Source organism: Pipistrellus kuhlii, unplaced genomic scaffold (assembly GCF_014108245.1).
Source record: "Pipistrellus kuhlii isolate mPipKuh1 unplaced genomic scaffold, mPipKuh1.p scaffold_m20_p_6, whole genome shotgun sequence".
Lineage (NCBI taxonomy): Eukaryota > Metazoa > Chordata > Mammalia > Chiroptera > Vespertilionidae > Pipistrellus > Pipistrellus kuhlii.
The window spans coordinates 51,423,403-51,449,234 of record NW_023425562.1 but is presented as its reverse complement, the minus strand read 5'-3'; the positions used below and the strand labels follow the sequence as shown (position 1 = coordinate 51,449,234).

General features: G+C 50.8%; 1 protein-coding gene across 15 annotated transcripts in view; it reads left to right on the top strand.

Annotated features, from left to right (window-relative positions):
* EPB41L1 (erythrocyte membrane protein band 4.1 like 1) overlaps positions 1-25,832 on the top strand; it is a 120,217-nt gene that overhangs the window by 54,255 nt on the left and 40,130 nt on the right. For all 15 annotated transcript variants that reach the window (XM_045574642.1, XM_045574649.1, XM_045574646.1 and 12 more), the window contains 6 exons: positions 12,595-12,791; positions 13,715-13,879; positions 15,985-16,089; positions 16,624-16,666; positions 21,044-21,119; positions 23,458-23,676. In XM_045574642.1, coding sequence (XP_045430598.1) covers positions 12,609-12,791; positions 13,715-13,879; positions 15,985-16,089; positions 16,624-16,666; positions 21,044-21,119; positions 23,458-23,676 — 791 coding nt within the window. In that variant the 5' untranslated portion in view covers positions 12,595-12,608. The remainder of the gene's footprint in view (positions 1-12,594; positions 12,792-13,714; positions 13,880-15,984; positions 16,090-16,623; positions 16,667-21,043; positions 21,120-23,457; positions 23,677-25,832) is intronic.

The following is a 25,832-nucleotide window of genomic DNA, read 5'->3' as shown; positions in this document are numbered from 1 at the left end:
GGCTTAGAAAGGGGAGACAGGGGCTCAAGGTCACACGGTTGGGTCTCAGGGAAGCCAGGATCCAAATGCAGACAGCGTGGGGTCAGAGCCATGTTCCTGAAGGGCCTTATGGTCTAGTCGGGAGGCACAGACAGGACACAGGAAAGGGAAAGGGCGAGTTATGGCATATGCTAAGCAGGGATTTCTATTTTGGTGATCAGAGAAGGCTTCTGGGCACCGAAGACCAAGTGGAATTTTGATCGTTTTGTGGGGAGGGCATCCATGCTCCCGAGTCAGAGGGGAAGGAAACCGGGATGCCTTTGAAGAAGAGCAGATGTCTGGTGTGCGCCGAGCAGATGGCGCAGGGGCTGGGGGTGCTGGGAGGTGACTCAGAAAGTCAGCTTGTGTTGGGTCTTTTGGCAAAGCTCTGAAATCCACCAGATCTAGTAAAAACTCCGCTTTGTGCTCGCCACGTGGCCTCAGCCACATCACCTAGCTGGTCTGCGCCTCAGTTTCCTCATCTGTAAAATGGGGATAAACACACCTGTCTCGCCGAGCCCATGTGAGGTGGTGGTTCTGTGGAGGACCCAGTGCAGGGCTGGCGCGTCCCAGGGGCTCAGTAAACATCACCGCTCTCCGCCCTCCGCCTCTCTTAAATGTCAGGCTGAGGAGTTTCCCCTTGACCTGGAGGCTCTGAGAATCTTTGCAGGTGTCTGGTCTGCACAAGCATGTATTGGGGCAGACAGATCTGTGCTTGGGAAGGTCCCTTTGGCAACTGTGAGAACCACAAGGAGGCTGTGGACTGTGGTCTTGCAGGAAAGAACCAGCCTTGTGGTCTCAGAGGGGGCTGGTGAGGGAAGGAGGTTGAAACCACAGCAGATGCCTGTCCCCTCAGGTGGTGTGCGGCTCAGCTGCTTGGGGGAAGGGGAGGTCTGGGGTAGGGGAGGCCACCAGGACCATGACTTTCGCTCGAGGCTCGTGAGTCTAAGATGAAGAACTTGTCTTCCTTCAGCCATTCCAAGGTTTTGCAGCATCTTCTTTGTGTATCTGCCTTTCCCCTCTCTTCCCCCTTTGAATAATTTCCTTTGGATGAATCCCCATCAGAGCTCCCTCTATAATAGCAGCAAATTGGGACTAAGTGCCTGACAATAGGAAGATGATTGAGAACGTTTTGGAACATCCAGCGGATCAAATAATAAGCAGCCGCGAACAGCCACAGAAATACTTACCGTGCAGCATATGGAGCTGTGCCCTGAAGCTCCTTTGCATCATCCTTTATTCATTTCATTCCACGTGTGACGGAGGTGGGAGAGGGGTTAGATCCTGCCGGTGCAGGAAGAGATCCAGGCTAGACTCTCATCTCCCTGAGGGCAGGGGCCATATTTGACTCATCGTTGTGTCCTCAGCATGTAGCTCAGTGATTTGGTGAAAGAGTTGTCGGAGTGAATGAAGCAGATGGGAAGTGACTTGTCCAAGGTAATGGAAATGTTAGACCCAGGACCCGAGTCTCCTCATCCTTACTCGCCACATTCTTCTCACTCACCACTCAGGATCCGAGAGGGGAGCAGGGTGCAAAGGTTCCCAGCAAGGACTTAGGATGCACACAGACCTGGGCTCAAGTCTAGTTTGTGTCCTTACTAGTGTTGAGATGTTGGCAAAACAATTCATCTTAAAAAAAAATATATATATAGATATCTATATATCTATATCTATATATATATCTATATCTATATATATATATAGATATCTATAGATATCTATATATATATATTTTATTGATTTCAGAGAGGAAAAGAGAGGGAGAGAGAGACAAAACATCAATGTCAATGATCGGAGAGAATCATCGATCGGCTCTGCCTCCTGCACACCCTACACTGGGGATCGAGCCTACAACACAGGTATATGCCTGGAACTGGGAATTGAACTGTGACCTCCTGGTTCATAGGTTGACACTCAACCACTGAGCTACACCGGCCAGGCCAATTCATCTTTTTAAGCCTGTTTCTCCATTTGTAATATGGATAGTCCAAGTACCTCCTTCTAGGATTATCATCAAGACTAAATGATTTAAGGCTTATAAAGCCTTAAATGTATGTAACTAGCACATCGTATAGCACCCATGAATGTTAGCTGTCAAGATATAATAATGTGGAAATATTTCTGATACAATTAGTGTTAAATTAAAAAAAACACAAAAAACCCTACAATTATGAGCACTTAACGTGGAGTAAATTAGGTATGCCCATAGATAGACTATATTTACAGGCACAAATGGAGTTAGAGCAGGTACTATGGGAAGTAAATAAGACTGACCAAAATACATATTTTTAAATACTATATTTGTTTTGTTTTAGTTTTAATTACAAAAGAAATATGTGAAAAAATCCTAATAATTCAGAAGTGTATTCTGTCCTTGGCTCCCCAACCAAAATCCTTCTTTCTAGAAGTAGCCAATAGCAGGATATTTCCTATGCCTACATAAGCATACGCACCAGAATGGGACCATAAATTGCATTGTTGTTTTACAACTTGCATCTTTTTCATTCAATGATGTCTTGACATCTTTCCATGTCTTTACATATAAAATCTATCTCAAAAATATTCACGATAGGTATGTGCTACTTTGTAATTAATGGAACGAGTAAGTCCTCATTAACTTGGACATTTAAAGTTGCTTCCAATGTTACCGTATTCTAAATAAAGCTGACAATGGATTTTTATAGTGTTTAAACCATTAAAGGAAGTCAAATGAGAGAAAGAGTCACAGACTGTGAGGTGTGCCCTAGGGTCTGCTGCTTCTTTCTCCCTTCTCCTTTCCCTCCTCTCCTCCCTTCTCGGCAGAGCCTGAGGGGGCAAGGGCATGGAGGGCCAGTGTGTGTGTGGGGGGCCCTGTCTCTGTCACCCTCAAAGGGTGGGGACATCCAAGGCAAACCCCTCTGTCACTCACCCAGGATGGAGCTCACCTATGAAATTTTCAGATTCTTTCGAGACATTGTAAGTGGCTGCCTGGACCCTGCTGCTGCTTATACCCTGCGTGTCCTTTGGGCTAGTTTCTTCTCTTCTCTGGACTCATTGTGTTCATCTGATGGTCGAGACAGGCTCACTGATGGGAGCCATCGCTGCTCTCCTGCAAACATGGTACCAGCGTGAGCTCCTAGTGCAGTCTCTCATTTAATCCTCACTACACGCCTTTGAGGCGTGGAAGGTGTTACCCTCAGTTTAAAAGCTCAGATTGGCTCTCAGAGAGGTTAAGCAACTTGGCCCAAGGTCCCCACGCCAGTGGGAAAGGATTCAAGCTGGCCCAAAGCCCGTGTTCGTAGCTGCTGTTCTGTGCTTCCCCTCACTCGCTGCTGATCAGTGAGGTCCATGTGAAATGATTATTCTAAAAGGATCCTTTAAATTGTCAAGCGCCTTGCATGTGGGAGGGGTTGATACGGCTGTTATTATTTCCATATCCAGAGCAACAGTAGCTTTGGTTACATGGTTGACAGCAAGTTGGAGGTAGCAGGATTGAGGGGAAAGAGCGTGGGACCCTGAGCCACCCACCTGGGTCCTAGTCCTGGCTCTCTCCGATCTGACTGGCCGTGTGACCTTGGCCCGCCAGGCCGGCCTGACGGGTAAGCCCACCACCTACCCTGTTTGGTCCTTGTGCAGCTCCAGGGAGAGAAAGCCCGGAAGAGAACCCGCTCACAGCCCGGCTCTCAGCGGGTGCCAGTTACAGGACGGTCTGTCTGCCTCCGCAGTCAGTGTGGCCCCGGAGGAGGCATTTCTCCTTTCGAATGCTGTTACTCCGCAGTTCTGGGCATGTCACATGGTCCCTGGCCCACAACTGCACATCAGTTTGTGGCTCCGTGGTGGCACATGAAACTTTTGGGCAGGAAGCCAGTGCTAACCCGTGGCAGCCTCTTCACATTGCTTGGCCTTATTTAACGTGGTGCCCATGGGTACCACAGGCCTCTGACAGATGGCCATCTCTCCTTTGTCTCCTGGGAGCTGAGCAGCAGTAAGAACCACTGTGGCCCGGCTCCCCTGTCAGCCCCTCTGCTTCCTTCAGGAGCTCCAAGACCGGCTGGGAGGGTGGTGCCGAGCCCCAGAGGCAGCTCTCTCACCCTGCACCCCTCCTCCCTCCTCCCTCCAGCAGGCAGTCATTTCATTCCCATCCACCAGAGATTGTCACTCCAGGAAGGGAATGTTCCAGTGTTCCGTCCTAGGGAAATCCCAGTGGAAGAGCATCCTCCAGAGAGAAAGAACAGGTCTTAACAGCGTCAGTGTCCCTCCTCCCTCCCTCCCTCCCTCCCTCTCTCTCTCTCTCTCTCTCATCTCTCTCTCCTCTCTCTCTCTCATTGCATCGAGAGAGTATAGAGAGAGATATTAGTCTTAGCTCTCTCCTCCCCCTCTCCCTCTCATTCTATCTCTCTCTAGATCTCTCTCTCTCTTTTTCTTCTCTCATTCTCTCTCTCTCTCTCATTCTCTCTCTCTCTCTCTCATTCTCTCTCTCTCCTCCCTCTCTCTCTCCTTCTCTCTCTCTCTCTCATTCTCTCTCTCTCTCCTCCCTCTCTCTCATTCTCTCTCTCTCATTCTCTCTCTCTCCTCCCTCTCTCTCTCATTCTCTCTCTCTCTCTCTCATTCTCTCTCTCTCTCTCTCTCTCTCTCTCTCTCTCTCTCTCTGTTTTTCTTTTAATTCTTTTCTGACGCCAAAAGTAATACATGTTCATAGAAAAATTTTACAGAGAACCCCCTAAAAAGAGAAATTCAGTAATTCCTCCTCCAAGGGAATGCTCTTCTTAACATTTCATTCTTTAGACTTAGCACTGAGATGAGAATATTGACATTTCTCGAGCACTGAGGGGGCTTTGGCATGTGCCAAGTGCTTTACGGGCATGACCTGATTCGGTTCTCACAGCACACCCGTGAGGTGGGCCAGATTATCATGAGGACTGCACAGGTTATCATGAGGATTGCACAGATGCAGATACAGGCACAGAGAGGCAAAGGGACTTGATCGAGATCTCCTTGTTTCCCATTTTATCCTTAACCAGTAGGTTACATTGCTGCTTCCTGGTTTCTCTTTCCCTCCCTCTCTACTTTCTGTTATATTTAGTGTTAGGAGGTGTATCTGTCAGATTTTGAGGGAAAATAGAATTCCATTTTGGTGTACACATCAGGTGCTTCAACTGCGTTAATTGGTAGTAAAGGTGTGGGCAGGGTTAAGGGCACCCGCAGCGGTGCCTTCAAACTAACAGTTCCAGGAGCTGTTACAGTGACAGGAGCTGCTGCCTCCCCTTGGCCTGAAGGAGCAGAGGCGGGACTGTGTTCACAGAATTCAGCGATGGCCGGGCCTGTGCAAGGACCTGTCCCATGGGGGCCCAGCCACTACCAGAACCACAGGGAGGGACACTGGGAAGATGCACCCCGACCTCTCTCTCCTTCACCCTCTGACCTCCTGCCAGCACCTCCCATCGGCCAACCAGAAGTCTGTAGGCAGGGGAGCTCTGACAGGCCTAGAGGACAGCCTCCTGCTTCGGAAGCGTGGTTCTAGGGGATGGAGGAGATGTGACCCCAACTTCCCAAAAGAACGAACCGTTATCTCGTAACCGTGATTATGGAAACATCATTCAAAACAGAGGAATTACACTTTCTGCCTTGCATTCTCTTGGTGTTTTGTGGCTCCCACGCCTGCTCCATTTCTCCCTCTCTTTGCCCTCCCTCCTCCCATTAGTTTCTGCCTGGTTCAGAATTCTCAGAAATGCCTGGGCAAATGTTGTTAGTGTCTGTGATTTAGAAGAGACAGCTTTACTGGCTGGGGAGTAATTGTTCACGACTGTATGTGCCCCAATGTTGTTCCACTGTGATGCATATGCATGCATATGTCCTGGTACACATATTGTAAACATCTGTGACATGCTCTCCCCGTACTTAGCTTTCGTATTTCAAAGTGCTTTTCTTCTCTAACCTCCTGTATGTGCATGGCCCTGCTCTGCAGTGGGAGTTCAGGGGCTCTCATCCCTGTTTGGCAAATGAGGAAGCACGCTCAGAAAGGGGAAGTGACTGGCCCAAGGCCTCTCAGATGGGAAGTGGCAGAACTGAAACAAACCTTCCCTTTCAATCCTGGAGTTTTTCCATAGCCAGCCTCACCCCTGGCAGGAATTAGTACAGGGCAGGAGCCCCTGTGCAGCTGCTGAGCTGCCGTGTAGTGAGGTGGGAGTCAGAGAGACTCGGCTCAGCCTCATGACCTGGGGCAATTGGTTCGCCTCTCGGGCCTGGGTGTCCTCATCAGGAAAGGAAGGCTGATAATTCAGGAGTTTGGATGGAAAAGTCAGTAAGAGCTGATACATCACCAGGACAGGCTGGCTGGCTGGTACCCAGAAAGACTCCCAAGGTGAATGCAGCCCCCATCTCTGGTCCTCAGTTGAGAAGACTTAAGACTTGTCTTGTTGTTATTCCACCCACCCATTACCCCTGTGTTTGCCCATTTGTCCATCTACCCATCCATCTGACACCAGACCCCTGGGTGTACATTCTGGCACTGCCATTCACTAGTTGTAGATCTTGGGCCAGTTACTTAACTGCTCAGTTTCTTCTTTTGTAAAATGGAGATAATGAGAGCATCTAGTATAGGTTCTTATGAAAATTAAATGTGAAATTGATGTAAAGTGCTTAGATCAGTGTCTGGCAAATAGCAAACTCTGGATGTGTTAGCTTTGTTGTTGTTGTTTATTGAAAACAGCACTAAGCCCGGGAGGTAATGGTGAATGTGATTAATATAAAAGTTTTGTCTTTATGAAATTTATGTTCCAGAGGAGGAATAGAAACAAATAAGTAAACCAATCAATAAATATAAGTTTTGTTTGTGATAGTTGCTCTGGGGGAAAAATCCAGCATGCTTGCTAAATGAGTACAGAGTTTCTTCTTGGGGTGATGAAAAATTTTGGAAATAGATAGTGGTGATTATTGTATAACATTGTGAATGTAATTAAAACCCAATTTATACTTTAAAATGGTTAAAGTGACAAAAAGAACAAAAAACAAAAACAAAATGTCAGCACGCTGTAACCAAAACATGAGGGGGAGAGATCTCCTTTCAGAGCGGTCAATGGTGCATAGGCTGAGATCTGAAGGGTAAGAGCTGCCACGGCCAAGATTTAGGGGACAAGCCCACTGTCCGTACCATCTAAGGGCAAACCCCACAGCAGAGGCAAGCTTGGCGTGGTTGAGGAGCAGGTGGAAGCGGTATGGCAGGCTCACAGTGATGGTGTGGGCAGCAGCGGAAGCTGAGGCAGGGCCATGGGTAGCCTTGGTGAAGCGTTTGTGTTTTCCTTTGATGGGAAGCCATTGGAGGGTTTAAAGAGGGCATCGGCTGGAGTTTTGAAAAGGTCCTTGTGGCTTCTCTGTGGAGAGTAAACCCTAGGAAGGCCCCAGGGCCACAGGGAGTCCATGGGGCGGCTGGGGAAGCCATGCAGAGTGAATCAGAGTAACTTGCACCTGAGCAGGGGCTGTGGGAATAAAGAAAAAGAACAAATCCAAGTTTTTGGACTCAGGGATGCTGACTCATGCTAGCCCAGGTCGGAGGGCCTGATGTATAAATCTGTCGATTCATTTTAATGAGTGGCACCACAGCAGGCCAAGTGGCTGTTGCCTCGGCTGGGCCACCAGATGGAAAGCCACAGTGTGGGGGCGCCGCTGAGTGCCCCCGGAGGAGGAGCCAGCAGGTGGCTGCAATGCTGACAGCCTTCGAGGCTGGCCCCAGACCCACCAAGTGAGCACCCTGGGCCTCACGGGCTCCCTCCTCCAGGCAGGGCTGGTGTAAGCCCCGTCGGCATTGACTTTGGCTGGCTGCCCTCCCCGCTTTGCTAATCCCACGCATATTGGATTTCATGTTTAGGGTCCTCAGTCAGGCCTTGCTGGCCTCCGTCTCTTAGAACGTCTTTCTGCGTCCATTCTGGGTGCACACTTCTGAATTCCTGGTTCTCAGGCCACTCCCTACCGTGGCTTCCCATTACTGCTTGTAATTACAGACCGTCTCAGGGTCGTTTGATTGGGCGCAAAGCGTGCGGAGCGCTCTCTCGGTGTTACTTTCCTGAATCTCCATCACCTCCCCGAGAGGGAAGGAGGCATATCTCTGGCTTTTAGACAAAGCCACCTAGACTCAGGAGACGTGAAGTCGCTTGCTTACTAGCCAGGTCACAGAGCGAGCTGGTCCTAGACCCAGACTTTGGGTTCTAGGTCTGGCCCTTGCCCTGCTGCGCCAGGAGGGGCACTGAGATGACTGTGAGGTCCCTGGCCGTGGCCTGGCCTGAAGCAGCGTGTAGCGATGGGAGCCTTGCCCCTCCCAGTAGCCACACGTCTGACTCCTGCAAGGCCGTCTGCTCCGCCCCCAGCTCCTTCCCTTTTCCGGAGTCCACCTGCTCCTCCTGCCGGGCTGCTTGAAGCTCACATTCATAGGCTTCTTGTTCTGAGGAGTCAGGATGTCAAGGCCACCTGTCTGTTTCCTGCTCAGCACTACCTGTTCCCCTCTCTGGGCATTTCCTCACAGGGCGATTGAGCCAAAACGCCCTCCCTGCCATCTCCTGTCTATGTTCTCCCTTTTCTCCGCCTCACCCTCCATTCCCCACCCTGCAAGCCCTTCTTTGAGAACTCTGGGCCATGTCCCCTGTCACCAAATCTCCAGAATCTTCTGGGGGCTGAAACTAAGCGAATCTAAGTCACATGCTTGGTGTTGAACCGTTTTCTAGGTGAGCATCCTCCTCCCTGCAGCAGGAGCGCCGAAGGAACCAGCACACGCTTCCCCGCGGTCCCCCGTGGTGCCCGGCCAGCCTGGCTGCCAGGGGCTCCGTCAGCCGTGCTGGCCTGGGCCTGTGCAGAACTGTGCCCACGTGACTGACTGTCGCAGAAGCCAAGGCCAGGTTCTTGGCTCGTTTTCCGTGGCCTGGTGAGAGGACCGTGCCATTATCCTGGATTGTAAAATACAGAAGGATCTTATCATAGGTTTTATTTTTTATTTTAATGTTATTATTTTTTTTAAATTAGTAAATTCTTTTTAAAGTTTGAGCAGATTTTATGTCCTTCACATTCTGTCATACCAAGCCATCTGCTTTGAAAAAAAAAATTATTTTTTAACCTCTAATGCTTTTATTTTTAAGATTTTTAATTCTTTTCTTAAAATATGTTTTTCTTGAGAGAGGGAGGGAGAGGGAAAGAGATAGAAACATCAATAATGAGAGAGAATCATTGATTGGCTGCCTCCTGCATGCCCCCTACTGGGGATTGAGTCTGCAATCCCTGCATGTCCCCTGACTGGGAATCCAACCATGACCTCCTGGTTCACAGGTCGATGCTCAACCATTTAGCCACACTGGCTGGGCAGCCTCTAATGCTTTTAAATCAAGAAATCTCCAAGTATAGTAGAGAAATTGAGAACTCTGTTAAGCAGAAAGAAGAGAAAATAATCATCCGTACTCTCTAAAAACAACCAAAGTTCACACTTTGCTGATTTTTTCTGTAACTGTGTATAAATATTAATCAAAATAGGGTCCATCTGTGCAAACTGTTATGTATCATGCTTTTTCATTCAGATATTCTCCGTCATCTTTTCAAACTCTCTAAGTGGATGAGCCATCATTTATTTAGCCAGCCCCGGCCACAGTGCTTACCGTAGGCTTATGCCACTTCCTTGGACCTGAGTGTTTTTTCCTTCGAGGAGCTTCTGTTGAGGTTTGCTTGAAGCAGCGAGGGTTGGGGCATCAGGAGGCTGGGTGGGGAGGAGAGTGGGGGGAGGGGGAGGGTTAGGGAAAACCTGTCTGAGGAAACGACTGTCGCGCACGTCTCTTTCGCTCTCTGGGAATCATCGGAAAAAGAGAGGAGATGGAATCATCTTGAATGACTTCCAGTGCCCCTCCTCTGCGGTTCTGCCAGCACCAGGTCTTCCCTGCCGGCAGGCTCTGCTGGAGACCGGACAGGACAGCGGGCGGCTGGGGTGTTCATTTGAGATTGCTCTCCTGGCTGTCCGAGAGGACCAGGCCCGGGGAGGTTCAGAGTGTGGGCTGAGGCAGAGGGAGGAGCTGATGCGCCAGGGCCGCTGGGCTGCCTGGGCCCGTGAGGGTCATGTGGCTGCTGCTCCTTCCAGCAAAAACATACAGCTCAGTCTGTGGGTTCTTGTGTGTGTGTGTGTGTGTTTTGTTTTTTGGTTTTTTAAAATATATTTTATTGATATTTTACAGAGAGGAGGAAGGGAGAGAGATAGAGAGCTAGAAACATCGACCAGCTGCCTCCCTCACACCCCCTACCAGGGATGTGCCCGCAACCCAGGTACATGCCCCTGACCGGAATCGAACCTGGGACCTTTCAGTCCGCAGACCAACGCTCTACCACTGAGCCAAACCGGTTTCGGCTGTGTGTGTGTTTTAAAGCACACTTAAGTAGGCATTTATGTTGAGGGCTCTTCCCTCTAGGCCTTATCTAGCATAATGGCCGACATCCTCCAGCGCAGGCTGAGATCCCGAGCCAGGCGGGCAGGTCTGTTTGGGCGGTGAGCTCCCTGGAGCAGCTCTTGTTGCTTTGTGTCCTGCACAGTCAGCACTTGGTGTCACCCAAGCGACAGAGAGCCTCTATTTTACTACGGCTTTAAGTGATCCCGTAAAGCCCAGGGTGATGATGTAAGTGGGAAGCATCTCGGGGCGAGGGTGAGGCATTGTGTGTGCACCGAGGCCTTCTCTTCCTCCTCATCTTCCGCTTTATTAGCAGCATCAGTAACAACAAGCCCTCTCATCTGTGCTCCGGTGACACTCTAATGTCTTTGATGAAAAATTACAGAGCTTTTTCTCATTACCCACTCGTTGGGGCTTGAGGATGTCTGTGGTCTGTTCGGGGCCCCAGAGTTCCCGCATGGCCTAGTGGGGCGCTCAGGGCCCTGCCCTTCTGTCCAGTGCCCTTTGGTTTGGGCCGGGCTGGTGCCCCACAGGAGTGCAAGGAGCGAAACTGAAAAGCAAAAAGCAAGTGTGGGGCAGGGGTATGTGCCCCTGGAGGTAGCTGTGATGTCTGTCTGTCTGTCTGTCTGTCTGCCTGCTCATCAGGGGCCTCTCATACTGGATGGGGTCAGGGAGGAACTCCAGGGTAGATCCAGCACCTGTCTGCCTGTCTGCCCATCAGAGGCCTCCCCTGGCAGATGGGGTCAGGGAGGGATTTGCCAGGTCTAAGTCTTGCTCCTTCTCATTTATATCCTGGCACAGAGTTGGCACCAGGTGTCACATAAGCGTCAGGTGTATCTGGAGGAAGGGATGAGGGTTCCTGCCCATATCTCTGTTCCCTGGTTTTAATTCCAAACTTTTCTTTGGGAATCCACTGATAGGGTCAGAATAGGTACTTCCTCAAAAACACCCAACTTGTGAGTTGTTGTTTTTTTTAAAGTATATTTAAAATTATTAACCTCTCTTAACAGTTTGCTGATTGATCTTTCAGATCTTTTACTACGAGTGCACAAACACGGTGATGTGTTGTTGAGGTTGTTGTTTTGTTTTTTAAATATAGAGTGGGACCATGCCCTTCTCTCTCCTTTTCCGTCCTTGCCGTGTGCTTATTTCACAGAATACCTGGGCAATAGGTCCTTGATTCTCTAAACTCTCATTTCTTGCTCTGAGAAGAAAAGGATAAGAATAGCTAATTTAGCCGAAACCGGTTTGGCTCAGTGGTAGAGCGTCGGTCTGTGGACTGAAAGATCCCAGGTTCGATTCCGGTCCGGGGCATGTACATTGGTTGTGGGCACATCCCCGGTAGGGGGTGTGCAAGAGGCAGCTGGTCGATGTTTCTCTCTCATCGACGTTTCTAGCTCTCTATCTCTCTCCCTTCCTCTCTGTAAAAAATCAATAAAATATATATATTAAAAAAAAGAATAGCTAATTTATATATAACTTATATAATAGATAGTTTCTCTAAGTCCCTTGCTTTTTGGATGAGTCCTAGAGAGGTAAACTGAATGCTCCATTTGTAGCCAACCTGGGCCTGAGTCCAGTTTTTCTGACTCTTACATGGGCAGGGCTGTGCGTCTGTTAAGAATGCCCTTCTGTCTTACCCTTTGGATCCATCCTGACAACATCCCCGTGAAGTCACCGGGGGAGGAATTATTGACAAGGCCTGGGGCATGTAGAGCCTTGTCCACAGTCAGTGCCGGGAGTTCAGTTTATCCAGCCTTCAGTGAGGGGTTACTGTGTGCCGGTAGCCTCGTGGGGCCTCAGCCTGCGGTTGTTGGGCAGACAGCCTAGCTGAGGTCCTGCCTGTTGCTCTGGGCAGCTTGGGGCTCCCTCGAGAGACTCACGTGGCCCCTGGGAAGGGTCCACATTCCAGACCTGGACAAGGTATCAGAGTCCCCGAGGAGCTATTGTACACAAGGTTGGGAGGGAAGTGCCTGTGACCTCCGTTGTCCCCACCAACCCCTCACTTCTCATGACTCTCTCCCCATCCCTACTTCCTGTCCCTCCCTCCTCCCCTCCCTCTCTCTGTGGCTCTTTATCCATTTGTCTCCATCTGCCTCTCTCTGCGTGTGGTTCCTGCCCCCCTCGCTCTGTTCCGTCACACTATCGCTTCCCCTTTCCCCGTCACATGTTCTTCTTCATGCCATTGCAGGCGTGCTGGTCACCATGACAACAGAGACAGGCCCCGATTCTGAGGTGAAGAAGGCTCAGGAAGAGGCCCCGCAGCAGCCTGGGGCCGCCGCTGCTGCTGCTGCGACCACCCCAGTGACCCCTGCAGGCCACGGCCACCCGGAGGCCAACTCCAATGAAAAGCAACCGCCCCAGCAGGACACTCGGCCTGCGGATCAGGTGTGTGCCCGAGAGCACGGGCAGCCCTCCTCCTGCCCAGCCTGTCCTCTGGGGCACGTTCTTAGGAAGGAGGGGAGGAGGAAATGAAGATTCATTACGGACCAGTTACATGCTGAGCACAGTGTCGTTTTTATATTTAATTCTCCCATACCTAAGAGTGTAGCCTGCACTCGGGGAAATTGAGGCTCAGCAGGATAAGGTGAGTTGCTAAAGTCACATTGCTATAAAGTGACAGATGTGGAAGCTGAATCTAGATCTGATGTCAAAAACACATGTTCTTTCAACCTCATTTCCTACCCCCTGAGCCTGTCCATTCTAGCTTCACCAGCCCAGGGTAGCCGCAAGTTTATCACCCTGAAGCTATAAGGGACTCAAGGAATCACCTAGTCGTTGACTTTATTCCTTCCTTAAATCACGATAGGCCCAGGCAGGGCAGGGACTTGGCCAAGGCCATTGAGGGTGTCAGGGTAGAGTTCGGACAAGAGGGCAGGGCTCAGACCTCCCTCCCCTCCGTTAAATTAGTCCACAAGCCCCAGACCTCAGGCTAGCCCCAGGGACAGACCAAGAAGGAGGAGTCCAGATAGGTATTCTTATATCTCATGCATATTCTGGGGAGACAGGACAGCTCTGGCCACCGGGGGTGGTTTTGTGGGTGCTCCCTCCCGCCTGCAGAGGCCGCCCCAGCAGCAGGAGCCTGCAGGAGAGCAGTGGGCCCCTCACCGGAGTCATCGTTTGCACGTGGAAGCTCTGGTTCTCCTCCTGCACCACCCACCACAGACTGGTCACTCCAGGGACCTTAGATGGCAGCGGCGCTCATTTTGGGGTCCAGCATAGCCCCAGCTGCCTCCTTGTTGCATCTCATTTGGGTGAAAGGCTGTGATTTCAAGCTCACTGACCTAACTCTTCTCCTGTTGGACCCACAGAGCCTAGACATGGATGAGAAGGACAACGGGGAGGCTGATGGCCTGTCAGAGAGGACCACGCCCAGCAAGGCCCAGAAGTCGCCCCAGAAGATTGCCAAGAAATACAAGAGCGCTGTCTGCCGAGTCACTCTGCTCGATGCCTCTGAGTATGAGTGTGAGGTGGAGGTAGGGACTACCCCATGCCACACGCCCCATCCGCAGCCAGCTGGCCTCAGAGCAGAGCAGGCTTCTGTGCGCACTCCATCCATTCGTCATGGAGTCCTGGACTGACTCGAGGGTCCCAGAGAGATGACCTGGCCAGGCCTCTGCAGTGGTGGCATCCAGGCCTGGAGAGGCCTGTTTTGATGCAAATAGAATTAGACGAGGCACCAGGCTGGCACCGGGAAAAGGTTTCTCAGGGCGGCTGTACCCTGGCGAGGAGCCACCATCCGAGGGCTGATCTGCAGCCCAATTTCTTCTGTGACCCAGCAGACACTGTCCCAACTAGAATCATTTTTCCTAAAAATATATATTTTATTGATTTTTTTACAGAGAGGAAGAGAGAGGGATAGAGAGTTAGAAACATCGATGAGAGAGAATCATCGATCAGCTGCCTCTTGCACACCCCCTACTGGGGATGTGCCTGCAATCAAGGTACATGCCCTTGACCGGAATCGAACCTGGGACCTTGCAGTCCACAGGCCGATGCTCTATCCACTGAGCCAAACCGGTTTTGGCTAGAATCATTTTTATTGGGTGGAGAGAGGGGTCCTCCCTTGTGAACTCCCCCTGCCCAGGATACTACCGCTAGGACAACTGGCCACTTGAGGGTTCCATGGTGAGGGTGTTCCCCAGGCGCAGGGAGGTGGCCATTGGGAAGACACACTCCCCCAGGCCGCGCAGAGACCCCGTGGCGTGGCCCTGTCCCACACGGGGTGGCAGGGCAGACACCTCCTCTCTGGAGTCAGCCCTCTGGCCTCCCAGTTAGCGTCCTCTCTTCCTGTCTAGGCTCAGAATCCTGCCCAAATTCCGAATTGTCTCTCGCCCCCTTAGAGATTCTTCCCTGGCCTCGGCACCATTCCTGGCCCTCTGCACGGAGAGTCCAGAGGGTGGCCTAACTGCTGAGGGTTACGGGAGCCACTCCCTCTCCCTCCTGCCCGGATCTTAAGGGACATGCCTGACTCCTGAGCCCTGGGAGGCTGGTCCCTCTTTTTTTTTTTTTTTTTTTTGCAGGGTTGGGATATTTTGTTTCGTTTTTTTAAAATATTTATTTCTTCTATAGAAGGGTTTCAGAATAAACATCTGGCCTACTTTGGGGCAAAATGAAGGGATATCTTCAACCTCTCCTTTCTTAGCCACCCTGGCCCCAAGAGGCGGTTCATCCTGCGCTAGAGAGTGTAGAGTCTGGCAGAGTCCACACTCTGAAGCACTCCTCCCGGCTCAGGGACCTCCTGGCTTCCCGCAGCTGCTGTCCACAGTCAGGCCTGGTCTCGGCCCCTGTGACCTAGCCAGACCCTCTCTCTGGAGGTCCCTGCCTCTCTGAGTAGTAACTGCTTCTCACTCCCCCGGCCCTGTACTGCCTTTATCGGTGCTCACCCTCACCCTGTGGGCTTAGGGTATCCAGCCAGGTTCTGGGATTTGACCTTGTGCACCCTCAGGCCCAGTGGTGTTCAGAGAGGTACGAAGCCTGGTTGTGTGGGGGTGGCTAGAAAGATGGCTCTCTCAGGCTGCTTCTAGCTGAGGCTGATTTGGGCCCCATGAGCTCCTATAGAACCTTACTTGCTGCCCGGGTAGGATTTCACTCAGACTTGGTGTTAGGGGAAGGGCTGGGGAGGGTGAGTCACACTGTGACCCTGAGTCCTGGGGTCTCCCCTAACCCCACTGTCCATGCCCCTCATATTTCAGGTGGCTCCTCTCTCCTTCTCCCACCCAAAGCTCAGACTTTTCATTCTCTGTTCCTTGAGTCCAAGTTAGCCTCCTTCTCTTAATCCCTGTAAGGAAGGAGAAATCACACACACACACACACACACACACACACACACACACACACACACCCCGACTCTCAACTCCCTCCCCACCCACTGAGCAGGTCTGAGGTCTGGGGAGGTTGGAAGACGGCACTTGATGACTGGGCATTAGGTTCAGAGCCAGCGGGGCGGCAGGAATGCTGACCTCTCTCCGGGTGCGGGAAGGCTCTTGGGGGTCCGCACGCTGTTCTGGCGGAGTCAGAGGCCCCCCGGCCCCCCTCGGAGGTGATGCTGGCCTCACAGAAGCTTCGCTCTCTGCTTCAGAAACACGGCCGGGGCCAGGTGCTGTTTGACCTGGTCTGTGAGCACCTCAACCTCCTGGAGAAGGACTACTTCGGCCTGACCTTCTGTGATGCTGACAGCCAGAAGGTACCTGGGCCGGGGAGAGGGCTGGCAGGGGAGGCTGCTGTGGGGAGACTTCTTCTCTATGGCCCCCATAGTCCTGGGGGTAGCCCATGGGTTCCGTCAGATCTCGATGAGGCACTTTCTGCTCTCTGTGTCTACCCCATCCCCCAGTCCTTTCTTGGGGACCTGAATGCCACCCCAGTTGGGTATCTGAGAACCAGCCATGGCTTCCTGGGGAAACTGAGGCACTTCCCCCACTCCGGGGAGGCTCCTAGTTTCCTCCTTCCACCAGTCTCACCGCAGCTGTATTACCTGTTCATGTGCTGCCTCAGGGCAATGCCGCCCCAGAGCCCTGAGTCCCAAGCTCGAGGGTGAGTCCAGGCCTTATTCCCTTACCTCCCAGTCCCAGGAAAAGGGCCCAGAAAGCTCAGCCGGGGAAGGCTGCTCCTGCTAGGGTCTGTCAGGGCAGGGGGGCTATTTCGGGATGTTGCTCTCTCCTGGGCCTATCTGGGTCCTCTTCTCCATCTTCCCTCTAACGAACTCTATCTTCTCTTGCAGAACTGGCTGGACCCCTCCAAGGAAATCAAGAAGCAGATCCGGAGTGAGTGGCCGGTTGAGATTGGGAATGCAGGGGCGGGGGGGCGGGGGGAGCGGGGTTCCAGGCAGCGGGGGCCTCAGATGTGCTGCTCTGCCCTACTTTGGGAAGTGTGATCAGATTCTTGAGTTCATTTGCTCCACGTGGAAGATCTTGGGGGAGGCAGGGCATGGTTTTATGGATGAGGAGCCTGAGGCCTGGATAAGAGAAATGCCTGTGCAGCGATTTTCAATCCTTTTCATCACATGGCACACAAAAACTAATTACTAAAATTCTGTGGCACACCAAGAAAAAAAATACATATTTTTGCTGATCTGACCAAAAAATAGGTATAATTTTGGTTAGTTTTTTTACTCCCATTGATTTTTAGAGAGAGAGGAAGGGAGAGGGAGCAAGAGAGAAACATCAATCAGCTGCCTCCTGCACACCCTCTGCCAGGGATCAAGCTGGCAAACCCTGTATGTGCCCTGCAGGATTTGAACCAGCAACCTTTAGGTGCACAGGATGATGTGCAACCAATTGAGCCATACCGGCCAGATTTTAGTTTGGTTAAATAGGTATAATTTTGATTCATTCACATCAGGTGACTATTCTTGTATTGGCTGTTGTCATTAAAAAAAAAAAAAAATCTTCACCCAAATATATGTTTATTGATTTGAGAGAGAGAGAGGAAGGGGAAGGAGGGAGGGAAAAAGGTAGAGAGAGAGAGAACATGTGACTCAGTTGGAAATTGCTGTTCTAGCCCGGCTGTTGTGGCTCAGTGGTTGAGGGTCAAACTATGAACCAGGAGGTCATGGTTCAATTCCCCGATCGTGCAGGAGGCAGCCGATATTCTCTCTCCTCATTAATGTTGCTCTCTCTCTCCTTCTCCCTTCCTCTCTGAAATCAATAAAGATATATTTTTTAAAAAAGAAAAAGAAAATCTCTGGTCTAGAATCACACAGTAGGTTAGCAGAGGGATCACACATGCCCTTAGGATGTCAGCACTGAAGAGACTTGCAGGGTCATCTAGGACCCGGGGGCAAATAATGACCTGAAAACAGCCCCCTCCTCTCCAGGGCTGGTGAAGGCTTCAGTGATCAGTGACCCCTGACTCAGCATCCTTGCCCACACATGGCTACTGCCAACTGACAGGAGTTACTATGTCAGAAGAAGGCTAGGCCCTTCCCTGTCCTGGCCATCTCCTGTACGTAACAATGGGTGACTAAGGCCCAGAGAGAGGCAGTTATTTGCTCAAGGTCACAGAGCAAGGAGTTGGCTGAGCCAGGTCTTGAGCCCTGGCCTCCCAGCACCATCCTGCACTCTTTTCAGGGTCTGGGGCAAGGACAGACGAGCAGGCTGACAACCCGTGCTTTCTGTTGGCAGGGGTGGGCTCAGATGGCAGGAGGAGGAGGTAAGTGGCCTCAGAGAGGGGCCATGCAGTAGGCAGAGACCTAGAGCCCCTTGCTTGGACTCTCTGGTCCCTGGGCTAGAAAGCTCTAGCGGAGCCTGTTGCTATGACAGCGGGCAGCTGGCCCAGGGATGCCAGCTGACTCTGTGGGAGGGGGCCTGAGGAATTCTTCCTGTCAGCTTCTGTCAGTTGTAGACAAAGAGAGAGGCCACAGACAGAGCGTGCTCCTCTGGAGCCGGGTCCTCGCCTGGGCTCAGGCTGTCCCCAGGGGCCCCCGCCTGGCTGGGCGGCCCGGCTCTCCTGCCTGAAAGAATCAGAACACGGACAGCGAGCAGTGTTGGAGAAGGACCCAAAGCTTGGGAAAGAGAGGCGCTGGCCATTGAGGGGTCTCAGCTTCCTCCGCCGGCCAGGAGTCAGTGCCCTGGTGTCATCGGAGCAGTGCTGCCTCCTGTGTAAAGCCGCGGTCTCTGCCCTGCCCGGGCATCTTCCACCCATTCAGTCTAGTTCCGTGTTCTGAGACCCCAGGGAGAAATTTTTCACCCCCTTTCTTTAAGACAGCCCCTCCTCCCAGCCTTCTGAAGGTGGCACAAGTCCTGGTCTTGGGTATATTTCCTCTCAGATCTCTGCGCCCATCCCCGAGGGCACTGGGGGCCACTCCTCCAGCCCTCTGGGCTCCGCTTCCTCTTGGCAAGCCGATTAATGATTCCTACCTCACAGGGTGGAGGTGACAGTTCAATAAAGTGTGTGGACAGTACCCGCCCCCTAGCAGTGTGGTGTGACTTAAAAGGAGAGAGAATGAGGCTGGACTGCCTGGATTGGATTTCACTCCATCACAACTTCTTGTATTGTTTTGTGTCTCAGTTTCCTCATCTGTAAAGTGAGAATGATGATAGTATGTACCTTTAGGTGACGATTAAATGAGTTATTAAATGTGAGCATTAAATGAGTTATTAGATACACAACATCTAAAATGGTACCTGCACAAGTAATATACTAGTTATTATTATCATTATTATTTCTGAGACAGGGGTTATTTCCCCTTAAGGCTTCTTTCTTCCCTTTATTTATTTTTTTAATTTTGATTTTTAGAGAGAGAGAAAGAGAGGGTGAGAGAGAGAGAAACATCGATTGGCTGCTCCCTGCGCCGGGGATTGAGTCTGCAACCTGGGATGTGCCTTGAGCAGGAACGGAGCTGACGGCCTCTCCGTGCTGGGGTGATGCCCATCCAGTCGAGCCACGCTCGCTGGCCAGGGCTCCCCTGAGTATTCTTTCCCCAAGGAGTCAGCTGTGGTCAGGAGCCTGGATTCTGAGGTCAGATGACCCAAGATTAGACCCCTGTTTTCTTTTTAAAAAAATGTTTTTATTGATTTTTAGAGAGAGAGATAGAAACATCAATGAGAGAAAAACATCAATATTAATTGGCTGCTTCCTGCGTGCCTCCTGCTGAGGATCGAACCCACAACCCAGGCATGTGCCCTGACTGGGAATTGAACCTATGACATGAGTCAACGCTCAACCACTGAGCCACATCAGCCGGGCTAGCCCTCTGTTTTCTGCTGAGCAGCTAAGTGACCCTGGGAGAGTTACTTAACCTCTCATATTCTCTAGTGTATGTGCTGCCGAAGCGAGCACACCTCTCAAAATCTTCATCCATAGGAAGGAAAGTCAACCTCAGGATCATTATGAAGATTAAATTTCTATACATGCCTGTAACATGTAGCAAAACAAGTGACCAGAGCTTAGTAAGTGTTGGAGACATGACAGATGAAGATGGTGACGATGAGGATGGTAGTGACAGCATGACCTCCAGCCTTCATGTCCTGGATGGGCCCCCCTTTCTCACTTTGTCAGGGGCCTTGTTAGAGCATGGAGCCCCAAGTGTCACAGGGGTGGTCTAACCATTGTTCTGGATTGTAGCTTTTCATCAACACCTCCTCTCTGTTTCTTTCCCCTGCCCCCTCTCCCTCCTGCCCCTGCCCCCTCTCCCTCCTGCCCCGCCCCCTCTCCCTCCTGCCCCCACCCCTGCCCCCTCTCCCTCCTGCCCCGCCCCCTCTCCCTCCTGCCCCACCTCCTCTTCCTCCTGCCCCCACCCTCCACCACCAACCTCTCTTCCTTTCTTATGTGGTCATCCCTTCTCTTGGCTTACTGAGCTAGTTTCCAGCTAAAACCTCAGCCTTTATTTCTGCCTGCCTCCTATAGATGTACCATTAATTTTTCATATCTAAATGCGGAGGTTAACATTTATCCCTGTGAGATGACCTCTGTTACTTTTAGCCCATCATATTTGCCTTTCAGGTCTTGTTTATAATCCATTTCTGTCGTTTGAGATAGAGTTAAAGTGAGATAGGGCAGAGTTTTCCAGTGTGTTTCAGGGAACATTAATCTGCCTTATGAAAAATGGATACAGCAGGTCAGATAAGTTTTGGGAAGTCTTGAATGCTTGTCTCCTCTGGAGAGGTACAATTTGTAACGGCAGAGTGAGGGCTCTGAGAAGTCCAAAGTTAGAAAACCTGTTTAACGTGGTGCTTTTAGGCTTCTTTTCTCCCCATTCACGTCCTGTCAACTAGACTTTTCTGAAAAGGAAGGGGCACGAGCGCTGGAGCCAGGTGGGCCTGGTCTGAAGCCCAGCACCGTCCTTCCTCGCCAGTGCCCTTGGGCTGACAGTTTTACTACCTGAGCCTCAGTGTCCTCGTTTGCAAAATGGGGGACTCACTCGCAGGGTTGTTGCAAGATATAATGAAGCAATGTTTGTAAAATAATTAATGGGGTGCACAACTGGTGTTCTTTCTTTCTACCTTTCTCCCCACTGCTAGTTTACAATAAGGCTCTTCACACGGGCCTCAGTCTTCTCATCTGTCAAGTGGGAACAGTGTTCCAGATTCTCTGATTAGAGTGTCCTGAGATTATACAGATGAGAAGACTTTGAAAATTGCTGATAGGATGGTTTGTCTGGGTAATGGTGCCTCTCTGATCTCTGCCCCATCTTCTTTTAGGCAGCCCCTGGAATTTTGCCTTCACAGTCAAGTTCTACCCCCCTGACCCTGCCCAGCTGACAGAAGATATTACAAGGTGAGGGCTGCGGAGGGAGGTGGCAGGTATGCTGGTTGTGGGAGACACAGGGTGGTTTGTGATGGCAGTTGCAACCTCAGATGCCGGTCTAGGCCAGGCAGACACCATCATCAAGGAAGATGACTCGGTGCAAGAGAAAGGGATGCAAACATAGTGGTCAGTGGCAGGTGACCCTTCCCTTCAGAGGGAGAGGTGTCACAGGGAGCCGTGGGCACCAATGTGAATCCACGAGGACAGACGCCATCTGAGACAGTTGCTGTTGAGCTTGGACAGTCGTGGCCTTATGAGAATTGGGCCCAATGTTAGAGTAAAAACATCACAGTTTTTAAACGTGGGGAACAAATTCAGATGTTTTTTAAAACGTGGCATGGGACATCTTTGGGTAGGACCAGCCAAACACATCTGAAGATCTGATGTGCTGGGTGGACCACCAGCTTTTGACCTTGGGGATGAAGAGGGATGCCTTCCCATGCGGGAGTTTTGTCCTGTGTGCTGTTCTGTGCACATGTCAGGCATGTGGGGGTCACATGAAGCATGTGACAACCTCCATGGAGGCATCCTGGGCTGCAGGGGTGCACATGGATCACACGTGTAGTCTCATTGTGGCTTGAAGGTTGAAAGGGGGTGCAGAGCATCTCTCAGGGTGAGAACAGTGAGGGGCCTTTCCCTTTATCTAAGCTTCTTCCAAGAGATAGTCCCATCGTGTGCTGGGCCCCACAGACCCACCCAGGATGAGATGTGGGTTGGAGTTTCTCCTACAGCGGGGAAGGGCTGTAGAATCAGCCCCTCCCTCCCATCGGGTCCTTCTTTTCTATTGTTGGCTGTCTGTTTGCCAGGCAATGGGCCAAGGTCAAGATGCTGACTTTGGCCTTGAGAGATAAGACAGTGTCCCTGGAATATTACAGATCTGGCCCGAGGCCTTGGGCTCATTAGTCCTAAGGTCCGGCTTGGGGCCAAGATTCAGCATCAGTGTCTGAACTCCATTCCCAGGAGGGCTGAGAGCTTTAGACCAGGTCAGCCCCCCAGGCCCCTGGTTTCGCCCACGGATGCCTCTCCTCTTTGTGCCAGTCCCCGCCCAGACATCAGGCTTCCAGGGACCCCAAAATTAGCCTTGTCCAGCTTGGATGATCCCAGGGAATGGGATGACTTAGTAAAAAAATATTCAGTCCCAAAATAAACTGGTCAAAGTGACAAATGGATTGGAATGAAATATTGATCAGAGTGCTTGGCAGTGATTTCTGAAATCTTAGACTTGACCAGAACGCCCATCTGTCCACACTTGCTGCCCGGGGTGTGTGAGCTGCTGCTGGTTCTGAGCCTCTGCCTTGGCCCTGCGCACACACTGAGGCTGCACGTGCTTCCTGCCAGCGCGCCAGTTCAGACTGCGAAATAACGTCATGAGTAGTAAAAATTATTTTAAGTAAAAGCCACCTAAAAGAAAACAGGCAGTTGAAAAAATGGTGAAACATAGCAAAGTGGGCAAGTAGGCATTGCTGGTGGAGATTGAACTGAAACATTCTTTTTAATACACCATAACTGAAAAGGCAATAAAAAATGGCTCTAAAAAATGTAAAAGCATCCAAGTGTGCATAAAAATTATTAAAAATCATGGCCCGGTGGTTGGAAATGTTTCTTTTAAACCAATTTATTTTTAGACCCATTCATTCAGCACTAGAGGCAAAATAAAAAGTGTTGAGGAAACATTGGCAAATGGGTCTTTCTGGGCTGTGGACAGCGCCGTGCAGGAGCTAAAAGGAATGAGGTCACGTCTCACGTGCCGACCTGGGAAGGGCTGCGAGGCAAGTTGTAGAAGCAGATGTAGCATTTGATACTTTGCAGATGTTAACAACACTCGTCAATAAAACCACTTGCCCTTCTGTACGTCCATGGAGGAAAAAAGCCAAGAACACAGCAGATAACAGGGGTGACCTCTGGTGGAGGGGATCCTGAAAATGGACATCAGGAGGAAGTTTAGAGTCACCTCTAACGTTTACATTTTTCCACAGTAAAAATGCATTAACTGTAAAAACAAAAAATGCACTACCTTTTCAGAAAGTGATCAAAGTAGTCCCTTTGAGCTTGAAAACGAATTAGAAATAAAAAATGCTCTCACAGTAGGAAAAATCCTTCAAATCTAGACGTGAACAAAAATGCTTAAAATATGAAATGGCACAAAACCATCTCATCGGACACACCCAAAATATCAACACGTGAAACGCGTGTCGAGGATCACTCCTTTTCCCCTGGGCTGAGGGGTGCTGAGGTTGGTTCGGTTGGCTCAGTGGGCATCGCGGGCGGGAGAGGCACCGTGCCCATGCCCACTCTCCCCTATCTCCAGATATTACCTGTGCCTGCAGCTGCGGGCAGACATCATCACAGGCCGGCTGCCCTGCTCCTTCGTCACGCACGCCCTGCTGGGCTCCTACGCCGTGCAGGCCGAGCTGGGCGACTACGATGCCGAGGAGCACGTGGGCAACTACGTCAGTGAGCTGCGCTTCGCCCCGAACCAGACCCGAGAGCTGGAGGAGCGGATCATGGAGCTGCACAAGACGTACAGGTGAGGGCCTGCGCCCAGGGCCTGCCCTGGCTCCTACCACGTGCAGTGCTGTAAGCACTCTACCTGGCTCTGCTGCTAACGTGAGGTGCAAAGCTGAGGGCACATCGTCTCATCCGATGAGAAGGACAGCAACTAGCTGGGTAACCTTAAATGACCTCTTGGGACCACCGGGTCTAAGCTCCTGTATCAGTGTGATGATTCCCCGTCCTTGGTTCCTAAGAATCCGTTTCTTTACCTGTCCGCCGGAGAGGATGGTAATTATTGTGTGTCCCTGAGTAAGTGTCCTGATGTCTTGATCGTGGCATGAGGTTCCAAAGCTTGCACTCTAAAGCCGGACGGCCTGGGTTCACCGGCTGGCTCTGCCACCTTCAGACAAGGAGATCTCTGCCTTGTCATCTTACCTCCCTCTGCTTTAATTTCCTCACCGTTCTGTGTGGGCGCTGATGAAACCTGCCTGGAGGGCTGCTGGGAGGACTGCGTGGCTCATCGTAAAGACCCACCACATGCTCTCTGTGATTTGAGGGCTCGAATGGTTGTGCGGAGGAGAGCACTTTGTGCAGAAGTTAGGTGATTAGCTTGGCGTGTGGCTGTGGGCTGGCTGTTTAACCCGTCAACCTCATTCTTCACCTGTATTTGTGCAGAGCTAGATCATCGGTGTTTCTCAACTCTTGGTCTTTGGAGCAGGAGAATTCATTCTGGAAGATGTTTGACATCCCTGGGCCCCAGCTATTAAAGCTCTTATCAACCCCTCAGTCACTGTACAACCCAAATGTTCCTTTCCATTTCCAAATGCCCACCCCGAGGGTGGTACCATCCCCTGGGAGGAACCTCTGTAAAGGAATGGTCTCCAGGGTGCTGTCAAGTTGGGAGTGCTTTGGGCTCCGGGTCAGGATTGTTATGGGAACCCCGTGTGGTAAACAGTGTGAAAGTGCGTTACAAACCGTGCAGGGCTGTGCCTGTGGGAGCGGGCATGGTGATTTTCCTCATTGCTAATAAGGATAGAGGGATGGAGGACGGTTATATCCTGGGGCTGCATCAGGAGAGGAGGTCCAGGGCCAGACGTGGAAGGATCATGTATGTGGGGAAGAAAGCCTGCTGGGTGTGGTGGAATGCAGATGTGGCAGATGTGTCTTTCTGAGACTTGCACTCAACTCTGATTGGTTAGCAATGGCTGTTGTTGTATTGTGTTATGTAGGATACTGAAACCATTGGCGGGTTCGCAGTGTCTGCCTGGCTCGGGGATAGGGAGTGATGGCCTGCCTACCATCTCCTCGTCATTCCTGTTGTAGGTATTAGGATGTGTTAGGGATCTGCAAGAGTCAGAATACAGGCATATCCTGTTTGACTGTACTTCACAGATACTGAGTTTTTTATAAATTGAAGGTAAGACCCTCCACCAGCAAAAAGATTATGAGTTGCTAAAGGCTCAGATAACAGCATTTTTTTTGCAATACAGTATTTTAAAATTAAGCGATGTCCATTTTTTATACACAATACTATTGCACACTCAGTAGACTACAGTATAGTATAAACATACTGGGAACCCAACAAGTTTGCGTGGCTTGCTTTCCTGTGATTCTGGTTTCATTCTGGTGGCCTGGAAGTGAACCTGCAATATCTTCAAGGCCTGTCTGTGATTGAGAGAAAGACGTTTAGATCGCTATGGGCTGGAAACATGCTGATGGCCATCCCTTTCCGCTCTTTCGGCTGAGAGCACATTGACCTCTGCTGTCCAGGTACTCCACACAGACCTCACTGAGGGGACCGAGCAGAGGAAACAGGCCCAGAGCATGTGAGACAGATGTAAACGTAATGGTTAGGAACACAGACTCTGCACCCACGTTGTCTGGATCCAAATCCTGACTTTGCTACTTAGTAGCTGTGTGTCCTTAGGCCAGTTATTCAGCCTCTCTGTGCCACAGCTTCCTCATCTGTAAAATGGGGAAAATGATGATACCTAGTTATAGAATTGTTTTGAGGATTCAGTAACTTCAGTCATGCAAAATGCTTGGAACAGTAACCGCACGCAGTCCTCAATAAACGTTTGCTGTGACTGAGTGTAAAATGTATGGTTTCCTGGCGGTCAAAGCAAAGAAGGAACTTGTATAACTTCTTGTCAGAAAGGAGAAAGGACACCTGTTCCTCAGGTTAAGTGG